Source organism: Chenopodium quinoa, unplaced genomic scaffold (assembly GCF_001683475.1).
Source record: "Chenopodium quinoa cultivar QQ74 unplaced genomic scaffold, ASM168347v1, whole genome shotgun sequence".
Taxonomy (NCBI): Eukaryota; Viridiplantae; Streptophyta; class Magnoliopsida; order Caryophyllales; family Amaranthaceae; genus Chenopodium; species Chenopodium quinoa.
Genome location: NW_018745323.1, coordinates 772115 through 793480, shown reverse-complemented (window position 1 = coordinate 793480; position 21366 = coordinate 772115). Strand labels below are relative to the sequence as shown.

The 21366-nt window shown below is 43.9% G+C and overlaps 1 protein-coding gene across 1 annotated transcript; it reads right to left on the bottom strand.

The window, feature by feature from the left end:
- Window positions 1-127: 127 nt before the first annotated feature.
- On the bottom strand, window positions 128-5278 carry LOC110712408 (ankyrin-3-like). The gene is made up of 4 exons (XM_021890870.1): window positions 4552-5278; window positions 2424-2696; window positions 1951-2088; window positions 128-1843 (listed from the first exon to the last, which is right to left on the bottom strand). The coding sequence occupies exons 1-4, from the start codon at window positions 4885-4887 to the stop codon at window positions 272-274; spliced, it is 2319 nt and encodes a 772-aa protein (XP_021746562.1). The 5' UTR covers window positions 4888-5278; the 3' UTR covers window positions 128-271.
- Between the last annotated feature and the right edge of the window lie 16088 nt (window positions 5279-21366).

The following is a 21366-nucleotide window of genomic DNA, read 5'->3' as shown; positions in this document are numbered from 1 at the left end:
GCAACTTCTTATTATTCTTAGGGTTGGAAAACATTCTAACTGGCTTATATCAACTAGCTCTATTTTCAAACACTTAATTTTGCCATCTCCAATTAGCTAGCTATACGAAGAGCTATATTAATACGAGTAATAGTTAAACTGAACTCTACTTCTGATGGTTAACTACTGAAGATCAATATTATCCCTGCTAGTTACAAACTGATCATCTTTTACAAGGCACGATATTTAACAGCTAGCAATACACATGTGAATAGGGTAGTTTCTTATTAACTTAACTCCCAAATTCCTGATTGAATATAGCTCGGAGTGTTGTCTTCCCGAAAATGGCTTCTCTTGTCACTAGTTTTATCCCTCTCACCCACAACTTGGCCACTTCCACTCCATCGCAGGCAAAGTGCACTTCTTGGTTCTTGGTGGTCACTACGTGGAACAGCCCTGACTGCTTGTCACTGTATGTCTTTGGTCTGTTTCCAAGGAATGTTATGCTGGGACCAACTTCAGCTGCCCGACAAATCACATTCCTCTTCCCTGACTTGCCCCAGTACAGCACTCCAGTTGATCGAATCATCTTCAATTTCTTCCAGTGTGGTGATCCTTTGCCTTCCTTGGTGTGCTTCTTCACCCATGTACCACATAGAACTAGAACCCTTGCTAGTTCGTCAAGTATCACATGCTCTGCTTCGTTCCCAATGCCGTTCTTCCTCGTCAGTGAAAGTGCAGTCTCGTGTTTATCATTTTCAGTCTCACATTTTGCACCTCGAGAGATCAGAAATTGACACGTGCTTCCATAGCCTTCCTTAGCTGCTAACATCAATGGGGTATACCCATCACCATCAAAAGCATTGACATCGTATCCCATGCTTGTTAGCCTTCGAACTGAAGCCAAGTCCCCTTGTCGTGCTGCACAATGCAAGGCAAAAGAACTAGTAGGCCCTTGACTTTCATTTTTTAGGGCATAATCCAGCATTATCTGCTCAAAAGCTTCTCGGTTACAGCTTGCTTCAGATAAAGTTAACGCTGTTTCTCCACGCTTGTTGCTTACTGATATATCAGCTCCAGCATAGACAAGCAAGCGGAAAGTCTCCACTTGACCACTTGCTGCAGCCAACATAGCTGCTGTAAACCCATTCTCGTCCTGCTCGTCAAGAGCAACATCTGGTTGTTTTGTAAGGAATTTCAATGCTTGAATCTCATTGGATTGAACCACAAATATGATTGAAGAAAAGACTGCAGAGTTACTGGATTTGACTACTTTCCCAGATCTAATCACATAAAGGATTACCTGCTGGAAACCTAATGTCCACCTCGTGGACCCTGCTATGGAGCTTGCAGACTCACCAGCTGCATCTACCAGCCCAAAATCAGCACCAGCTGAAGCTAGTGCTTTAAGACACTCCTTGTGCTTGTATTTAGTACATATCATAACTGCAGTCTCTCCTCCACTGGTTTTGGAATTGATTTTGCAGCCTGCAGTTATGAGACGCCAAAGAATTTCCACTTCCCCAAGGCGTGCACCCAAATGTATAGGACGGATTTCAGTTTTTTTACTTGATTTTAGAGGAAATTCCACATCTGCGCCACAACTCAACAACACATCAAGCGCTCGTGCATTGTTGCATAGGATGGCATGGTAGATAAGGGTTCTTCCGAGGTGAGGTGTGTTAGGGGAGAGATGCTGAAGGAGCAAGCGCAAGATACTACCAGTTTCTTCAAAGTATTCAACAGCACACCAAGCAATGTCATAAGGTTCAGCTAGTCCAGCACCCACTCTGCACTCCTCTCCTGTTGATGGATCCCACGACCATGCACCTAACCTGACTTTAGTATCTGTCCGGACACCCTCCTGTGGAAAATAATTGTTTTTATTTGTATAATGAGATGTATTATTGGAAGAATGTCAAATACACCTACATAAATCCAAGTATATTTAGTACTCCCCTGGTCACTCACCCTTAGCAGTAATTCGACAACAGAACTCTGTCTGCTAACTATGGCCGCAACAATTGCATTGCAGTCAACATTCAGGTGTAGGTATGGTTTTGATGACAGGAGCAGCATGCGGTCAATAGCATTAGTGTCCACTCCACACTGCATTCATATAAAAATGAAGAAATAACAAAAGCAGACATGAGTTATGTAGTGGTCATTCAATAAGCTCTGCCTGCCTCTGTGGCTTTAACTAATTTGTATAGTAAGAACTAGAAATCTAGCACCATTTAGCATATAATATTTTGAAGGATTTAATGATTAAGAGAACAAAGAGTAGGGCCTTGAAAATTGAAATTGCTTCCGGTGAACACAAAATCTGAGGAAGTTAGTACTGGTCTTTTTTGGGAGTGCCTCTGTGACCTAAACACTACTACGGCTATAAAATTAAAGTCCACAAGCAATTAGGAAATTCCTCTAAAAGACGGCGTAATTACCTTAATTAACACCTGAATAACATCAAGAAAGCCTCTGCTGCAAGCAGTGACAAGGGCATGGACAGCAACTTGTGAACTGATATTGTTGGAACCCATGAGTAGCTCTGCATGCCTTGGCCGTCCCACATAGCTTGCCTCTAACAACGCATCCTCACATGCTGGCTGACATACCCTTGCTTTCAGTAGAACTTCAAGTATTTCGATGTGACCACTTCTAACTGCTGCCGTTGTTGCATAGCCTCGGAAGAGCTTATTTATATCAGCTTTAAAACTCTGTCATGTTTCCGCAACTCACAGTATCATTTACAAGAATTTATGTGAAACTATCAACAGAGATACATAGTATTTCCTACAATAATAAGAAAAATAACAGTTCCAAATCAACTATAGTGATTGCTTTATAGTATCACGGCTAAATGTAGCAATCTCCTTCTACCACCGTACCACAAGTTAACATGAAGTAACACCAAAATTCCGAAATTTTATGTCTAGGTATTAATTTTTAATAGGATAACATTTCAACCCACATGGCATACTTATCCCTTAATCTCAATACTAGTGAAAGACTGATTATAAAATATGCATATCAAACAAGAACATGGCATCACTACATCAAGCATTCTTTTTTTAATCCACTCCTACACACATTCTCCTTAATAAAAGTCTGCAACAAAACATATGTTTAATAAACTGATAAGTTTAGCACTTGCAGTTCTGCCAAAATCCAAAACTTATTTTAAGAAATCTTACGAGATCTAGATCCCAATCTTCCATGATCCAGCACAAATAGTTTTTCCCTAGTCTGATTTCCGACTATTTGGCAATTGGCACGACATAAAATTTCAACAAACCACCTCAGAAATACTCACAACTCAACTAAATTTACCAAATTACAACAACAGCAACAACCATTGGACCACATAGTCACAGTAAATTCTAAGACAAAAGGTTGTTTCAAAATCATTCACATAAAAGCTAAAATGCAAAATTGTGCATGAATTGTGTTTCAACTACCGAGTACCACTGATTTGTCTAAATGTACTATATAGTATACAACTATCGAGTAGTCGAGTATCAATGATTTGTGTACATGATAACTGCAGAGTAGGCAAATACCGATGATTTGTCTACATATTATGTAAGATTTGTAGCACAAGTAAAGCAAGAAATTAGATCATTCCTAAATATTGTCTATAGTTTACGCTTAAAGAACCTCCTCCAATCGAGTTAAACAAAAGACAAAAATCTTCTGTTTTAGTTTGTTAACAGAGTAGTGAAATTGGAAATTTTATTTCTACTGAAATTGGAAGTTTGACCTTAAATTTTGAGTTACTTATTACAAGTCAAAGTGGCCGTTTAAAGAAGGAAAAAATAAAAATAATTATCATCCACAAATTACAAATTAAAATTATGATTTTGGTTTTATAAATTTACAAAAATTATCAACTTTTTTACAGTATTATCTTAAAAAGTATATATATATATATATATATTCTGATTTTAGGTTTTATAAATTTAGCCAGAAATTCAAAGTTTTTCCTAACCAATAAATAAGAAAACTACCAAATCAGACATTTTCGAATTTTTTTTTTCCAAGAACTTTATCTAGTATTATAAATTCAAAAATCATTTTCTATTAACAATGAAGGTCCAATTTAAGCCGCGAAAATCAAAACAGCACAAAAATCTGCAAAAAAAGGAGCTAAATCAACCAAAATCAATTTACAGTACAAACAGAACTCCAATTGAAGCCATAAAAAATCAAAATTCCTCTAGAATAGGAAATAATAACAGCATTAAAGTTTTAGTTAACAGTTCAAAAGTTTTCTAATTTTATTCGGGTTACCCCACCAGGTCTGTAACTAGACACGGACTAATTCAGATTCGACCCAAAATATACCTTAGTAATTCAGAGCCTAATTAGACTCCGACTAATTTTTCTGTTCGAGTTACCCAACCCGGTCCGTAATTTAGAGCCTAACTAGACTCCAACTAATCCAAATTTGTTCTAAAAGTTTTCTTACAACTTCTACATCAAAACTTTTTTCACCTTTACACACAAATCCACATATTATCTACTTTAATCCAGCCAAAAAAAAAAAGTGGAAATAAAAAAAAAAATGAATACCAGTAATTTATTGAGGAGAATGAGATTCCCAGAGTGAGCAGCAAGAAACAAAGCAGTAACATCAGTCCGAAACTCCTCAAACTCGGAGACAACTCGGTGAGTCGACTCACCATTAGGAACAAGTTCAGTCTTCAGAGACCTCAAAGTAACAGTACCAACAAAATCAACGTCGACGAAAGGATCGGAGAGAAGATCAAAAGCGAGCTTTGAATCTCCGGCGAGAATGGCGTCGATAAGGCGCTGTGAAGCCGCCGCAGATTCGCCGGAAGTCATCGGAAAAATCTGTTTTCCGCCGTGAAACTTGCCGGAGGAGTTGTAGACTCGGAGTCCGTGCATAGTATTTTCGCGGGGTTGGGGGAAATTACGTGTTTGCCCTCGGTTGTTGTTGTTGTTGTGTGATCAGCTGGGTTTTGAGTTTCTCTCTCCTAATTGTCTGAGAGACAATGGAGTGTGCGCAGAGTTTGATGGTTGGAATGTGGGGGTTTAGTCTTTGGAGTTTCAGTGACCATTTTTAGCCGTTACACTCATCAGTCGTTGATACTGTATTAATTATCAATTTTTTAAATAAAGTATTTAGTGGGCCCCATTATTACATATAGATTATAGATATCAGATATACTACATCCGGTCCGAATTACTCGAAACTTTGGAATATTTTATATCTCACAAATAATACCCAAATCGCAAGTAATTTGGACAGGAGGTAGTATTAAATTTCTATTTTTTAATAATCACGACACTTTGACTGACACATATATGATGTATCTGTATAATATTAACCATTAGTATTAAGGAAAACTTGTAAAAAAAAGTCTTTAAGTAATTAACTTTGTAAAAATTTTCATTTAGGTTATAAGCATATCCAATACAAACTAGCAAATGTGAAATGTTTAAAAACTCTTAATAATGAATGTAGTCAATTCATTATTAAGATGTATAATTCATATGATTTTTTTTAAAGAAAAAATGGAAGGATGAGTGGTCAATCAATCATGTTTTTAAAGTATTGATATCTCACAAAATTTTATTGGGGTTATCTTTTTGCTTGTATATTAAGATATTGTTAGAGTTCATCCTTGTAATAATTATTGTTTGTTTGGTAATTATGTTGTTTTTTTTGGATTTGTGAATTGTGCTACATTAGGATAGAAGCAAATATTATGGCTCTAATTAATTGGTTAGATTTGGTTGGATTGAAAGAGCACTCTTTTAGTTATGATATTAAAATTTTGACACACATTAAAAATTTAAATTAAATTTTAAAAAAAAAATAAAAATCACAGAGTATATCATATTAGTAATGATTAATATATAAAATTTTATTATCCTTTATGTCGATTCAATTAAGGTAGCATACAAGATGTCAAAGGGGTATGACTTAGACATGTTATCTTTCAATAATTGAAAGGTAAGTTTGATTAGATTTATAAAATTTTTTTCAAATAAAAAAAAGAAAGGAAAAAAAATGGACCTATTAATTTTTTTGTTAATTTTTGGTTAATATTTATCAAATTGGACCTATTAATTGATTTGATACTCATAGGTTACAATCAATCATTCAAATTCAAAATTTGTGATAAAATCTTAATGTTAATGAGATCAAGATTTATATTGGACAATAGTCAAAATGAAATCCCAATTAAATAATGAAATTAAATTAGTAGAGGATAAAACACTATAACCCCATTGACCCCATTCCTAGCTAGCTTCTTCATCCGTTTCCTGTTGGTGAAAGATGACCACATAGGCACTAACTCAAAATTAGCCATCATCATGCTCATAAGTTGTGGGGTTAAGAAAGACATCACAACATATATTTTTTTTAATTTATTATTATTATTATTAATTTTTTTTTTTTTTTTTTTTTTTTTTGTAAAATCAATAGTAGTAATAAGGATGTGAATTTTTAAAGTAAAGAGTAGCAAATAGGGTTCTACATAAATGACATGGTTATCCAATAATAATCTCTTTAAAGTGTGTATCATTTTATGTACTCCATATATACATACCATTTATCTCATTTTATTTTCTGTGTGTTCTAGGCCTTCTAGGCTTCCTAGCTATTATATTACAGACACAAGTAACACTAAATTTTTCATTATAAAATCTAAATTGTCATTATAACACCAGATTAACGTATAATTTTCTACCAGTACTTATAAAAAGTGGTATACCACATATGGATTTAATTAAGAACGTAACACTATTTAGAAGGGATTACCATATTCAACATAGCTAAAAAGAGCGAAAAAGACTCCCTCGAAAGAAAGGGTTTTGCTCTCTCGATAGGAGGGTTTTTCTGCCGTCACTAGCGGCTTGTCTGCCTGTTTTTCATCTCTTTGGTTTTAGATGGCGGAGGAGATCATTGATCAGTGTTCAAGATTACGGTTAGACGATGATGACAGTGGTGTTGTGGACCTTAGCGGAGGTGCTACATCGTCCGTGGAGGAGAAATTTAGCCTGTTACTTATTGGTAAGTTGTTGACTGACAGACCTTACAATGTTGATGCGCTTAGAGAAACAATGAAGAAGGTTTGGGCTCCGGCGAATGGGGTGGTGTTTAGGGTCTTAAGCCCCAATTTGTATGCTATTCAACTGTTTCATTGGAAAGACAAAGAGAAAATTCTTAAGGGTCGACCTTGGTGCTTTGATAACATGTTAATTCTATTGAAGGAAGTTGAAGGGCATGAGCAACCGGAGAAGGTATCACTCACTCATTCTCCTTTCTGGGATCGTATTAAGCATTTACCTTTTAATTGCCGTTCTAATGATGATGTGAAACAATTAGCTTCGGGATTAGGGGAATTAATTGAAATCGAGGATGATTTGTTGGGACTTGATCGATTCAGACGTGTCAAAGTAATGATAAATGTTTCTAAACCTATACGTAGGAATCAGCGTATTATTGATAAGTTGGGGAGGGAAGTCAGATTGGAATTTGCCTATGAACGGCTTCCTTTCTTTTGCTATGCCTGTGGGATTATGGGCCATGTTGTTTCTTATGAGAGCAGGAAGTCGAAGCTAGGCTGGGGGAGATGGCTAAAAGCGTCCCCTCGTAAAGGCTGGCTGCGTGACAAAGAAGAAGAGGAAGTTGTTTGTGCTGCAAAGAAACAACTATTTGTTGTCAAGCCTGAGGTTGAGAAAGGGATGGGGAAAGATACTTTTGTCTGTGATGTTGAGCAGCCCACTAGTAACTCTCTGGTGGAATTTATATTTTCCTCCGGGGAAAAAAAGTATTGATGGTACGTCTGAAATTAGCAACAAGGAGGAGCAAAAGGGGGAGGAAGTGAGTGGTGGAGAAGAAGTGTTACATAATGAAGAGAGGGGTGAGGTGAGGAGTGTTTCTACTAAAATGCAAGGGGTTTTAGACCGTGGGAAGGAGGTGCTGTTGGATGGAGAGGGGGTGAGGGGTTCGATTGGAGGGAAAAAATTAATTAGGGGGTACGGGTCAGGGGACTCTATGTTATTGGATTCTCACGAGGAGGGGGGTTTGGAAAAGAGGCAAAGAGAAGGGGGAGGAGGGAATCTGAAGAAGGGAGTGCGGTGAAAAAAACTGTTGTTAGTAGTGATATTTCTGGATGGCGGGAGGCGGCGGTTGCAATTTAGCAACCCCGCCGAGCTCAATGAGTGTATTAAGTTTAAACTGCAGAGGGTTGGGCAATCCCTCTGCGGTGAGTGGGCTCCGAGATCTTATTCGGAGAGAGGCCCCGTCTGTGATATTTTTGTCAGAGACGAAATTGAGCTCTAGTGAGTTTAGACGGGTTAAGGAGAGGATTGGTGATTTTGAGGGCATTGTGGTAGATTCTATGGGGAGGTCTGGTGGTTTGGCGCTTTTGTGGTGAAAGGACTTGGATATTGTTCTTTGCTCGATGTCAGTGCATCATATTGATGTAGAGGTTCATAGGGGTTTGGGAGAGGATAAATGGAGGCTGACGGGTTTTTATGGGTGGCCAGAGGTACTAATCAACATCTTTCATGGGATCTTCTAAGAGAGCTCAAGCAATATTCTCAGCTTCCATGGGTGTGTTTGGGTGATTTTAATGAGATTTTGTTTCCGTCTGAAAAAGCAGGGGGTAATGATAGAGCTAATTGGCAAATGGATAATTTTAGGAGTGTGGTTGATTTTTGTGAATTTCGTAATGTACCTTTTACGGGGTATGAGTTTACTTATGATAATGGTAGGGATGAAGGAGAAAATATCCAATGTCGGTTAGATCGTGCCTTGGCAACGGATAGTTGGATGACTTGCTTTGCGGATGCCAATTCGATCCATATTGATAGAGAGTGGTCGGATCATGCTCCTATCAAACTAGTGCTTCAAAAGTCTCATAATAATCGTCTTGGCATTAAACCATTCAGATTCGAGCAATTTTGGCAATCCAATGAAACGTGTGAAGGTGTTATTGAGAATGCATGGTTGGGTGGGGCTTCTCTGGAAGCAAAACTCAACTTGTGTGCTAGTGAATTACAAGATTGGAGCAAGGAAAAGTTTGGTAAAATTTTCAGGGAGTTGGATAAAAAAAAAGGAAAAAGCTGAAAAATCTTAACAAAGGTGGGTTGACTTCTGCCCAATTGAATCAGCGACGAAAGTTGGTACGTGAGATTGCTGATTTGGTTCATCATGAAGAGATTTTTTGGCGGCAACGTTCAAGGGTCTTGTGGCTAGCGGAAGGGGACAAAAATACAAAGTGTTTCGGGTGAAAATAATGGGACCTTGCCGAAGGTCCGCTGAAATGGAGAAGGCTGGATTCGGTCCAAGTTATGTTGGGCCGAAGGTTTCCTGCACAGTAAACACACGTAAACTAGCCTCGGGGGTGTTGCCGAGGAAGGCCCCTCCGATGCTAAAGTCAGTACAATGTGTAAGAAGAAGACACTATGCAAGAGAGTTTGTTGCTTGAGGCTTTTATGGAATATATCAGAATATATGAATGAACATATGAATCTATCAATGAATCAGAATGAAATCCCCCTCTCGAATGTATCAATATGATGGCTTTTATACCTCATCATACATGGAGAGGTTGGACCTTAGCCCAATTGGCTTGCTTTGTGGGCTGACCTTTGACTTTAGCACAATTGGAGAGTTGAACCTTGACCTTGGGCTTTTAATTGGATCATTTAGTGCTTAGGCCCAATTGGACTAAATTGGACCCAAACAACTTGCCCCCCAGACCCGATTTGGAAGGATGACGGGTCGGGTTTGATTTAATTCAGAAAAGGAGGGAAGTAAATGATTTAATTAATCCAAAAATTTGAATTTAAACCGTAATTAATGAGATAACAACGGTTAATGATTGTGGAAGTTGGACGGATAATGGGCAGTTTAATCACAAGATCATGTGTTTAACGGTTACTTAGTGGAGTATTTAAGAGAAATTAAAACGCGGACTCCTCGTATCCCATACCTGGAGATATAAACAAAGGCACGTCATCTCTCCTCACTTATTCACCAACACAAACCCAGAATTCTCGAGAGAGAAACCAAGAACCCGCATCAAAACTTCGCAAATTCCCCGAGCATTAAGCTTAGAAACTGAGACTTGCCACTACGAACTCGTAAATCGGCAACTTTCGCTTCAGATTAAGGTAAATTCCTTTGATTTCAGTTTATTTTTCTTCGAATTCGAACTCCTTCCCCTTTTCTTTCGACTTTTTTCTTCGAAATAATCAATGGCAAGAGGAGTTAGAGGTAGAGCCCGTGCTCCAAGAAGAGCAAGGCCGATTCCCGATCCTAGGAACAGGATTGGGACCTGGAATGGACAAAGGCCAGAGTCTGACCCTGCTGAAGGGATTAGGGCGACTCCCCTTTCCTCGGCTCCTCCTCAGAGAACGGAGGAGCCGAGCGCTTCTGGACGGGATGATGAAGTTCTCGCTGTCCTTTGGGATATCCTCCCCGGGTTTTCAGAATGGGAGAATGCCGAAGTTGCTTCGGCCATGATAAAGAACCGCCCCTACCCATGGTGGGTGGAGAATGCCGATCAATATCGATTTGCCGAGCAAATTGAGTTGCATTACGACATTTTTGAAGCTGATGGGTATTGGTGCCGAATGCCCTCGGCATCCGATAGAATCCATCGTCCACCCCCGGGGTATGTGGGGGTGTACACAAGACAGCTTCAGTACGGGCTGAGGTTCCCTTTGGACGTATTCGTCCGAGACTTGCTGATCCATTACAACATCTCTCTATGTCAGTTAACTCCCACCAGCATCCGAAGGGTGATGACATACTTATGGGTCTGCAAGTTCTTCAAGTACGTGCCGAACCTGCACTGCTTCAAAAAGCTCCATCGGCTAGTGCCAAATATTCAAAGTGGGCACGGAAGCCATGGTTCTGGGTGGTACCGGATTGAGTCCCGGCCCCAATACCTAACCATGTGGCCAAACGACTCTTCAGACAAGGACTGGAGAGGTCAATGGATTTGGGTTAGGGCACCCACAGATCCGGGCCACCCTTGCGTCTTCAGCGCTCCCCGGTACCTCGCTGAGCCTGATCCCGAAATGGGAAGTCTAGGTCCCCCCGCAGATAACGGGGCGGATCCGAACCTGGATCAGCAACATATCTTCGGCAAGCTGCCGAACCGGGGGGGTAGTGGCCGAATGCAGCATATCCCGGAGACTTGGCTCCCCGATACGCATTACGTTTTCCAAGAGAACATGCTAGCAGCTGTTGGCCTCAGCCGAAAGTTTAAGGATGGTAAGCTTCTTCGGCTGGGGCCGAGGCTTTTTAACTCTTTCTCTTCTCTCGCTTCGCTTTTTTATGTTGTGCCAACCTATCTGAACTAACCTTTCCCCTTTCCTTTTTCAGAGCGGGACGAGACCAACGTTGGCATTAACTACGCTCGTCTTGGTGTCAACCGAGAACGAGTTGTAACTGAACGGGCCCCGTCTATCACTGAGCCGAGGCATACGGAAGTTCATCTAGACTCTTCCCACTTCCAAATTGAGGCTGTTGCTCTGTATCAGAGGCAGAAGCCTTGGTGGAAGAAGAGAGACCCCTGGTTTCAGCTGCTGGACGAAGAAGCTGAAGCTGCCCACACAGCCGAAGAGGTTGCACGGGTTCTCGAAGCTTGCGAAGGAGGAGAAGGGTCCTCCAGAGCTGCTGAAGCAGAAGCTGCAGCTAGAGCAGCTGAAGAAGACAAGGCTTTGCTGAAGACCTCGGTGAGCTTTCAGACTTAACTTTTTATTTTTTCTTTTCTTTTTTTTCTTTTTTTTTTTTTACTCACATTCTTCCTCCCCCCTATCACAGTCTGAAGAGAGTAACAGACATAGAGAAGGGAAAGCTCCTGTTCGTCCCGAAGACCAAATACAAGGAGAGTCTTCAGACTCAGATATGGACGAGCAGCCCCTTCTGAAAAGGCGCCGAAGGATGGCCATCATCGGCCCTCATGACTTTCAGCGGAGGCCGATGACCATCGGCGTTGCAATAAGGGAACCCGAGGAAGGCAATGGATCGCCGAGGGTTCCCCGGCCACCACCCCAATCACCTCAAAAGACCCCTCCGCCACCTCCTGAGATGGAGGTGGATCAGAGAACTCCCGAATCTAAGGGAGGGGTCCAAGAAGAAATTAAGGAGAGTGCTGCTGAGCACGAAAACAAGGATGTCGTGATGTCCAGTGCTGAGGGCTTCACGGCAGACATCGCAAGAGAGGTTGAGGCTTTCGTCCTCACCCGTGAAGAAGAGGAGGTCATAGTAATTGACTCCTCTGAGAAGGATGATGCTGAGCCATCCAAAGCTAATCAAGCTCCATCGTCATCCTTCCCTTCTTTCCAGACTCTGCAATCTGGAGAAATGGGTTTCTCGGCCCCCCGAATTCCAATCCCAGACCACATCTGGGACCTCATATGGGGTCAGAACCGAGAAGGAGCTGCAGCCTACTTCGGCGATTTGGCTGGCAGGTCCGAAGTAGATAGGGCAAGGATCTGGTCGCTGAAGGCCACTGCTGGGATGGGCGAATCCAGCAGATCAGTTCCTGACCCAGCCAGGTCTAACCAACTGCTGATGATGCAGGTAATTTTCCTTGTCTTCATTTCCTCTGAAATTCAGCTCTATATATTTTTTTTTATTTATTATTTTTTTTTTGTCTTCCTGTTTTCAGTTCGTGCACAATCAGACTCTCACTGTAGAGCTGATAGATACCCTACAAGATAGGGTAGACGCTGCTGTGCACGACAAGAAGGTAGCTGAAGAGGAATTAAAGCTTGCTAAGCTGAAGCAAGCAGCAGCTGAAGAGAAGCAGCAGAAGGGTGAGGAGTATGAGAAAAGAGCTGCTGAAGCCCTCAAAACCTTCTGCGACGCTATGGAGAAGGAAGTTTTTCCCCCACTGATGGAAGGGGAAAAATTCCTCCAGGAGCATATGGGAGTGGACGTCTCCAAATTCAAGGCTGCTGTTGAGAGCCGTATTCAGGAAGGAGCTGCTGCACAAGCTGAAGTGCAGCAACGTCTAGAAGCTCTTGAAGCCAGCCGAATGGCCGTTGAAGAGCTGCTCCAGGCCAAAGATGTCCAACTCTCAGAGGCTGCTGCTGCTGCCGAAGCTCAGAGAGTTAAACTCCATGAGGCTGAGGATCAACTGATGACCCAAAAAGTTGAAGTGGCCCAAGCTCAGACAAAGGCTTCCCAAGTTCAGCAGGAGCTGAATGAGCTGAAAGGTTCCTCCTCCAAGCTCGCTGATGAGCTGAAGAAATCCAAGGAAGACTTGGAGGAGACCCAGAAGAAGCTGGCTGATGTTGAGGCTCTACTCAAAGTCCGTGTCTATACCCAAGAGGAATATGAGATGGGTTTCAGAAACGGGTTCCGAGTATGCCGAAGAGTCTGCCTTCATGCTGAACCGAAGCTGGACTGGTCTAAATGTGCTGAATGGGTCCAGAATCCCGAAGACCCTCATATGAAGTATGCAACTCCAGCCGAAGCTGAAATCCTTAAGGCTGAGGAAGCCGAAGAGGAAGCTGAGAGAATGGAGTTGGAAGCTGAACAGAGGGAAAGGGAGGCTCGGCAGAGTGCAAAGCCCGCTTCTTCTGCTGCTGGGGCTGAGGCCACCATGGGGCTCAACGCTGATCAGTCTGATCCTCAGGCTGAAGCATAGGAACTCGGGCAGTCGTCTTCAGAATCTTGCGGTTCATCATGTGCTTAACTTTAGACTTGCCGCTTTCTGAATTTTTTGCCTTATTTTTTGCTTCAGCTTGCCTTGTCGTACATCAGTTTATTTTTTTTGCTTATGTACGTATTTCGGCAGCTGTTATTTTCCGCTTGTGGGCGGCTGCCGATACAGTTTAATTGAACTTGTAGCTCAAATTCTGAGCATGAATTATATACCTGATGCTCTTTTCTTCAGTTGCTTTGTTTTTGAATGCTTTACTGTTTCTGTTTCTTCAATTCTGCCGTACATACTTGCACTGAGAGTGCTTCTTGCCCCCCAGAAATTGAAGTATGACTTCAGCGGAATAAGCAATTTCTTCACTTCTTCAAAATGGGTATCCGAAACACAGGGCCAACTGAAGGCAATGCTTCTGGGATACAAGTCTTACTGAAGATTGACTTCATCTGAAAGTTGGATATCCGAAACACAGGGCCAACTGAAGGCAATGCTTTAGATATTAGCTTTCTGGGATACAAGGCTCAGTTAAGGCAATATCCCAGAATTGTCCATGGACTAATGTCTTTGGAGAACAAGTCTTACTGAAGTTTGACTTCAGCTGAAAGACCAGTGTTCTTTAAAAAGACGCATATCCGAAACACAGGGCCAACTTAAGGCAATGTTTCGGATAATGGCTCTCTGGGATACAAGGCTCAGTTAAGGCAATATCCCTGAATTGTCCATGGACTCATGTCTTTGGAGAACAAGTCTTACTGAAGTTTGACTTCAGCTGAAAGACCAGTGTTCTTTAAAAAGACGAGTTTTGTCAGCAATCTTAAACCCAGTTACCCGAAGGCGAAGGTTTCAGACGAGGCTGATATATAAAAAATTTTCAACTGTTGCTGTTATCCTTGATTTTCTGTCTATCTTTGAAAAATGGATACCCGAAACACAGGGCCAACTTAAGGCAATGTTTCGGATAATGGCTCTCTGGGATACAAGGCTCAGTTAAGGCAATATCCCAGAATTGTCCATGGACTCATGTCTTTGGAGAACAAGTCTTACTGAAGTTTGACTTCAGCTGAAAGACCAGTGTTCTTTAAAAAGACGAGTTTTGTCAGCAATCTGAAACCCAGTTACCCGAAGGCGAAGGTTTCAGACGAGGCTGATATAAAAAACCCTTAAAGAGTAGATAGAACAAAGAAAACTTTGAAAGGATAAAAAGTTGTAAACATTTATATAAATGGCGGCTCCAAGGCCTTTCATTAGTTCAAAATGTACTTACAAAGATTGTTCTGCCCCGAAGGGTTTACACATGGTATTTTTTCGGTACATCAGCGTTCCAGTGATTTTTCAACTCAGTTCCATCCAACTGCCGAAGTCGGTATGTCCCTGGCTGAAGCTCATCATAAATTTCATAAGGTCCTTCCCATGCAGCTGAGAGTTTCCCATGGATTCGGCCTTTCTGAACTGCAGCGGCATTCCGAAGGACAAGGTCTCCAATTTTGAGAGGCCTTGCATGGACCCTTCGGTTATAAAATTTGCTGATTCTCTGCTTATAGGCGGCCATTCTATCTCGGGCTGAGTCTCTCACTTCGTCGAGGAAATCGAGAGATTCCCTCATCAGTCGCTCATTCTCAGCCGAGAAGTGGTGCACTCGAAGGCTCTCAGAGCCAATTTCCACTGGAAGGACGGCTTCGGCACCATACACCAGTTCAAAAGGTGAGTGGCCCGTTGCCTCTTTTTCAGTTGTCCGAAGGGACCAAAGGGTTCCAGGGAGCTCCTCTAGCCATTTGAACTTTTGATCTTCCACCCTCTTCTTGAGGGCATTTAAGATCTGTTTATTTGCAGCTTCGGCTTGTCTGTTACTTTGCGGGTGGCATACCGCTGAATATGCCAGTCTGATGCCGAACTGATCTGTATACCGCTTCAGCGGTAAGTTATCAAATTGCCTCCCATGATCGAAGACAAATACTCTCGGGATGCCAAAGCGAGTGATGATATTCTGCCAGATAAATTTTCTGACAGTTTGCTCTGTAATGTTCGAGGCTGCTTCGGCCTCGATCCATTTACTGAAGTAGTCGACACCAACTATCAGCCATTTTTTCTGGTACACAGCCTCTGGAAATGGTCCCAGTATATCCAGTCCCCATTGGGCAAACGGGAGTGGATTAAGGATCGGCTGAAGATCCCTTGCTGGCTGATGGATAACTGGAGCGTATTTTTGACATTTTTCGCATTTCCGAACCAGCCCCTTAGCATCTGCGATCATGGTGGGCCAGTAATATCCAGCCCTCAATGCCTTGTGGGCTAAGGTTCTTCCCCCAATGTGGTTCCCACAGATGCCGAGGTGAATCTCCCGTAGGATATAATCTGCATCTGTTGGTCCCACGCATTTCAGCAATGGGGCTGAGAAGGACTTTTTCAGAAGTTCCCCCCTGAAGACAATGAACCTAGAACTGGTTCTCTTCATCTTGGAGGCCAAAGCTTTATCCTCAGGAGTTTCTCCCCGAAGCTTGAAAGCTAGGATGGGGTCCATCCAACTAGGCTCTGGGTCAGCGCAGCACACTTCAGGTGCTTCGTCGACACTTCTCTCTCGACGCACTTCTACATATACAGATCTGTTCAGCTCGGTAAAAGATGAACTAGCAAGTTTGGAGAGTGCATCGGCTTGAGTATTCTGACCCCTTGGGATCAGCTGAACCTCAAAAGTTTTCAGCTCTGCAATGACTGATTTGATCTTGGCAAGATAAGCTATCATGGAGGGCTCTTTGGCCTCGTAGCTGCCACTGATCTGATATGCAACTAGCTGAGAGTCTGTTTTTAAGCAGACATGATCGGCTTCCAAGGAGATGCACAATTTTAGGCCGGCGATTGCTGCCTCATACTCGGCTTCATTGTTCGAGGCCTTAAAAGAAAACTTTAGTGCATACTCAAAGGATTTGCCTTCGGGAGAAGTTATCACTACTCCTGCCCCGGAACCGTTTTCGGTGGAAGACCCATCCGTAAACACGGTCCAGACTTTCTTTTCACTGTCTAGCGCTTCTTGGTATGAGCATTCGGCCAAGAAATCCGCTAGAGCTTGAGCCTTAATGGCAGCCCTCGGACGGTAGCTGATGCTGAATTCGGTGAGCTCAAAAGCCCACTTGGCTAGCCTACCAGATTTTTCAACCTTGCCGAGAACTTTTTCCAACGGCTGATCAGTTAAGACCACTATCTGATGGCAATCAAAATAGGGCCTCAGCTTCCGAGCAGCTACTACTACCGCGAAAGCAACTTTCTCGAGTAGAGGATAGCGAGTCTCGGCATCCGTCAGTGTATGACTGACGAAGTAGATCGGTTGCTGACTCTTACTCTCTTCCTTCAGCAATACTGCGCCGATGGTGGCTGGGCTTAAGGCCACATATAGGTATAAAGTTTCTCCTTCAGCTGGGCTAGCCAGCGTTGGGAGTTGAGCCAGATGCTCCCGAAGCTGTTTAAAGGCGTCTTTTTGCTCTTCCTCCCAAACGAGCTATTTTGTTTTCGGGAGTTTCAGGGCTTTGAAGAAAGGTAACCCCTTATCCGAAGCTCTGGAAATGAACCTCGAGAGGGCTGCCATTCTTCCGGTGAGCCGCTGAACATCCCACTTCGTTTTCGGCTCAGGAAGGTCGAGCGCCGCTTTGACTTTAGAGGGATTGGCATCAATCCCCCTTTTGCTGACCATGAACCCAAGGAATTTCCCTGACTTCACGCCGAAGACACACTTCTTCGGATTCAGCTTCATTTGATGCTTTCTCAAGGTGGCGAAAGTTTCAGCCAGGTCCTTTACATGGTCCTCTAGTTTTTTGCTTTTGACGATCGAATCGTCAACATAGACTTCCATGTTTCGGCCCTTTTGATCGGCGAAAACTTGATCCACCAGCCTTTGATAGGTTGCCCCCGCATTTTTCAATCCGAAGGGCATCATTTTGTAATTGTACACCCCAGCGTTCGTGACGAATGCTGTCTTGGCTCGATCGTCGGGGTGCATAAAGATCTGATGATACCCCGAGAATGCGTCCATGAAGCTAAGCAAGGCATGGCCACTTGTCGAATCGACTAGCTGATCGATTCTCGGCAAGGGATAGAAATCCTTTGGACAAGCCTTATTTAGGTCCGTGAAGTCAACGCACATCCTCCAGGTACCATTGGGCTTCTGAACCATCACCACATTTGCCAGCCATTCTGGATATTGGCAAGGTTCAATGAATCCTGCCTCCAATAATTTTTTGACCTCGGCTGCGATGTCTCGGTTCTTATTGGCGGAGTAATTCCGCTTCTTTTGCTTAACTGGTCGACACGTCGGGTCAACATTAAGCTTATGGGAGATGAGGTCTGAACTTATCCCGGGCATATCAGCTGCCGAGAAAGCAAACACATCTCTGTTGTCCCGAAGGAGCTGAATAAGTTCACAACGGGTGTTCGGATCAAGGTCCATCCCAATTGCTACACATTTCTCACCGTCTCCTTCGGCCAACTCAACTGTTTCAGTCTGTTGGTCCATGTCCATTGCCGATGGACTGGACTCTTCAGAATCTGGCCTGCTGCCAATGTCAGCAGGTGTCCCAGTCTTTTTGTTCTTCGGTTGGCTCTCTGAGTCTTGCGGCTCAGCTGAAGAGCTAGCCTTTTCCCTTTCGGACCCTTTTTCTCTGGGCACAGATCCTTGGGCCGAAGCACTTAGGCCTTTCGGCTTTTTTGTGCCTGGCTCTCTTTCTTTCTCCTCCTCATCCTTGTCGTCATCTGGGCGACTACTGGATGGCTTGAGGTAGTTGCACCTTCGGGCGTCCTCTTGGTTGCCCTGTATCCTTTCGGGGAAGCCGGCGTCTGAGACGTAAATCATCAGCTGATGATAAGTTGAGACGACCCCTTGGATCTCGTGAATTATGGGTCTCCCCAAAATCACGTTGTACACTGAAGGAGCGTCGATGACCAAAAATTCAATCATGACGTTCCGGGCTGCCTCATCGCAACCGATGGTGACAGGAAGTGTCACCTTCCCATCTGGATAAGTTGAAGCCCCATTGAACCCGGATACCGGATAAGGTACCGGCGTAAGGTGCTTGGGCTTCAGCTTAATTTGATTGTAGGCCTTTCGGAACAGAATGTTTGCTCCACTGCCACCGTCAACAAGGACCTTACTGACGTCGTGGTTGGCCACCGTGGCGATGATCACCAACGGATCCTCGTGAGGGAACGTAATCCCCCGGCAGTCGGCGGCTGTGAACGTCATGTTCGGCACCGGCGACTGGGGAGATTGAATGTCAGCGTTGTTCACCTGGTGAGTCAAAGCTCTAAGGTGGCGCTTGTGCTCCCTCCGAGAGTATATTCCTCCCGAGATAACATTGATCGGAGGGAATTTCCCCTCCGGCTTTTTACTGTTTTTCCGGGGGAAGTCAAGGTCCTGCCGAGGGTCCTTTGCTGACCTCTCGGATTCTTTTTTCTCGCGGTGATCCGCGATGTATTTTTTCAAGTATCCCTTCCGGACCATGTCCTCTATCTGGTCCTTCAGTTGGATACACTCCTCAGTGTTGTGGCCCGAAGACTCGTGGAACTCACACCACTGATTTTTATTTTTTCGCTGATACCACTCTGGGAGTGGTCTCGGCTTTCGGTAACTCTGCTCCTCCTTCGTCACACTGTAAATTTTGGCGCGTGGAAGAGAGAGCGGAGTGTAGGACTCGTATCTGCCTGTGTATGAGGCAAATCTTTCCTTCTTTGGGTCGTTGGCCAAAGATTGCTCCGGGGCCTTTGACTTTCCCTTTGCCTTATGGCCTTGGCCTTCAGACAAGGGTATTTGCCTCTGTTTCCCTCCCCCGGATTGAGGTTGGGTTTTCGCTTTGTTCCATTCTTCGGCTCGGATGAACTTATCCGAAGCACTAAGAGCTTCCTCCAAGGTCTGCGGGGTATGCATGACCATGAAGTCTAGGAACTTTCCTGGCTGAAGGCCATTCTGCATTGCGAAAACGGCTAGCCCCTGGTCCAGCTGGGAGACGCTTGATGACTTGTTACTGAAACGGGTCAAGTAGTCTCGGAGGCTTTCGGTTTCCCCCTGTTGCAGACTCATGAGCTCTGCGGTAGTCTTCTCTCGGCGGTTTGCCGTGGAAAACTTGCTCCTGAACTTGGAGGACAGATCATCCCACCCTGTTACGGAGCCTTGCCTTACTCCCTTGGAGATCCACGCTTGCGCGACCCCCTTGAGAGTGGTTGGGAAATATTTGCACCAAGTCGCCTCGGATCTGGGGCAAAGATGCATATGAGTCTCATACGAGGCCACGTGATCCTTCGGATCCGTGGTCCCGTCATATGTGATGTGCGACGGTATTTTAACCGTGGGTACGCGCTCTTCCAGTATCCATTGCTCGAATGGTGAACTAGCGGGTAGCATAACGGCCTTGCCCTTGTTCCTGGCCGAAGGGACCGCGCTCCGCCCTCTTAGAGAGGTAGGAGTGGTTTTCGTCCCTGGCTGGGAAGTCTGGGCCTCGGCTGCAGGGAACGAGAGGCGACTACGCACGCTCGGTTCCTGGCCGCCGAGTCGGTCAAGGACGCTTCTGCGAACAGTCTCAGGTTCTCGGTGAGTAGATTCTGGCCGAGAAGCTGAGCTGCTGCTCTTATGCGCTTCTGGTCTTGAGGATGAGGATCCTTTTAAAAATTGAGGGTTCTTTTTCCTCTGTTTTTCATTTTTCCAAGAATCCTCCTCCCACTCTTCCAGTTCTCGGAAGGAAGGAAGCTTCCCACCATCATGGTCTAACTTCCTCCGCTGATGCCGGGTATGCGGAGGAGTTCGATCACGAGGTGGTGGCATATTTTGTGCCCTCATCGCCTCCATGAGTACTGCCAGCGCTCTTGCCACCTCTTCCGAGCTGGGACCCGTCAAAGGGGTCCTCGGCCGAGTGTGGGAATGAGGGCGCGCAGCCGATGGTTGGCTTTGGGACACTGAATATGTCCTATGATCGGACTCACCCCTGCTAGACCGAGAGTGGCCCGGCCTATATTGAGAGTCATGAATTACGGGAGATAGGGAATCCTCCTTGTATGATCCTCCCCCCGAGCCGGCACCCTTGGGAGAGTTCCGGTCCGGCGAGGGCGATGGTGTAGGGGTTTTAGGCTTTTCGCCCGCTCCTTGACGGAGGCTTTTGCTCTTGCGGTTCTTAGCCATTGCTGCTAAGATAATTGCAAGATGATCTTGGTTAGGAATTTGGCTTAAAGATTTTTGAAAGTCTTCCCCACAGACGGCGCCAAATTGTTTCGGGTGAAAACAATGGGACCTTGCCGAAGGTCCGCTGAAATGGAGAAGGCTGGATTCGGTCCAAGTTATGTTGGGCCGAAGGTTTCCTGCACAGTAAACACACGTAAACTAGCCTCGGGGGTGTTTCCGAGGAAGGCCCCTCCGATGCTAAAGTCAGTACAATGTGTAAGAAGAAGACACTATGCAAGAGAGTTTGTTGCTTGAGGCTTTTATGGAATATATCAGAATATATGAATGAACATATGAATCTATCAATGAATCAGAATGAAATCCCCCCTCTCGAATGTATCAATATGATGGCTTTTATACCTCATCATACATGGAGAGGTTGGGCCTTAGCCCAATTGGCTTGCTTTGTGGGCTGACCTTTGACTTTAGCACAATTGGAGAGTTGAACCTTGACCTTGGGCTTTTAATTGGATCATTTAGTGCTTAGGCCCAATTGGACTAAATTGGACCCAAACACAAAGTTTTTCCATC

Excerpts from the sequence above, each read along its gene's own strand:
- LOC110712408 (XM_021890870.1), bottom strand. The coding sequence starts at position 4,887 with ATGCACGGACTCCGAGTCTACAACTCCTCCGGCAAGTTTCACGGCGGA. Across the intron at positions 2,697-4,551 it reads TTCTCCTCAATAAATTACTG|AGTTTTAAAGCTGATATAAA; the intron begins GTATTCATTTTT and ends GAAACATGACAG. Across the intron at positions 2,089-2,423 it reads TTATTCAGGTGTTAATTAAG|TGTGGAGTGGACACTAATGC; the intron begins GTAATTACGCCG and ends ATATGAATGCAG.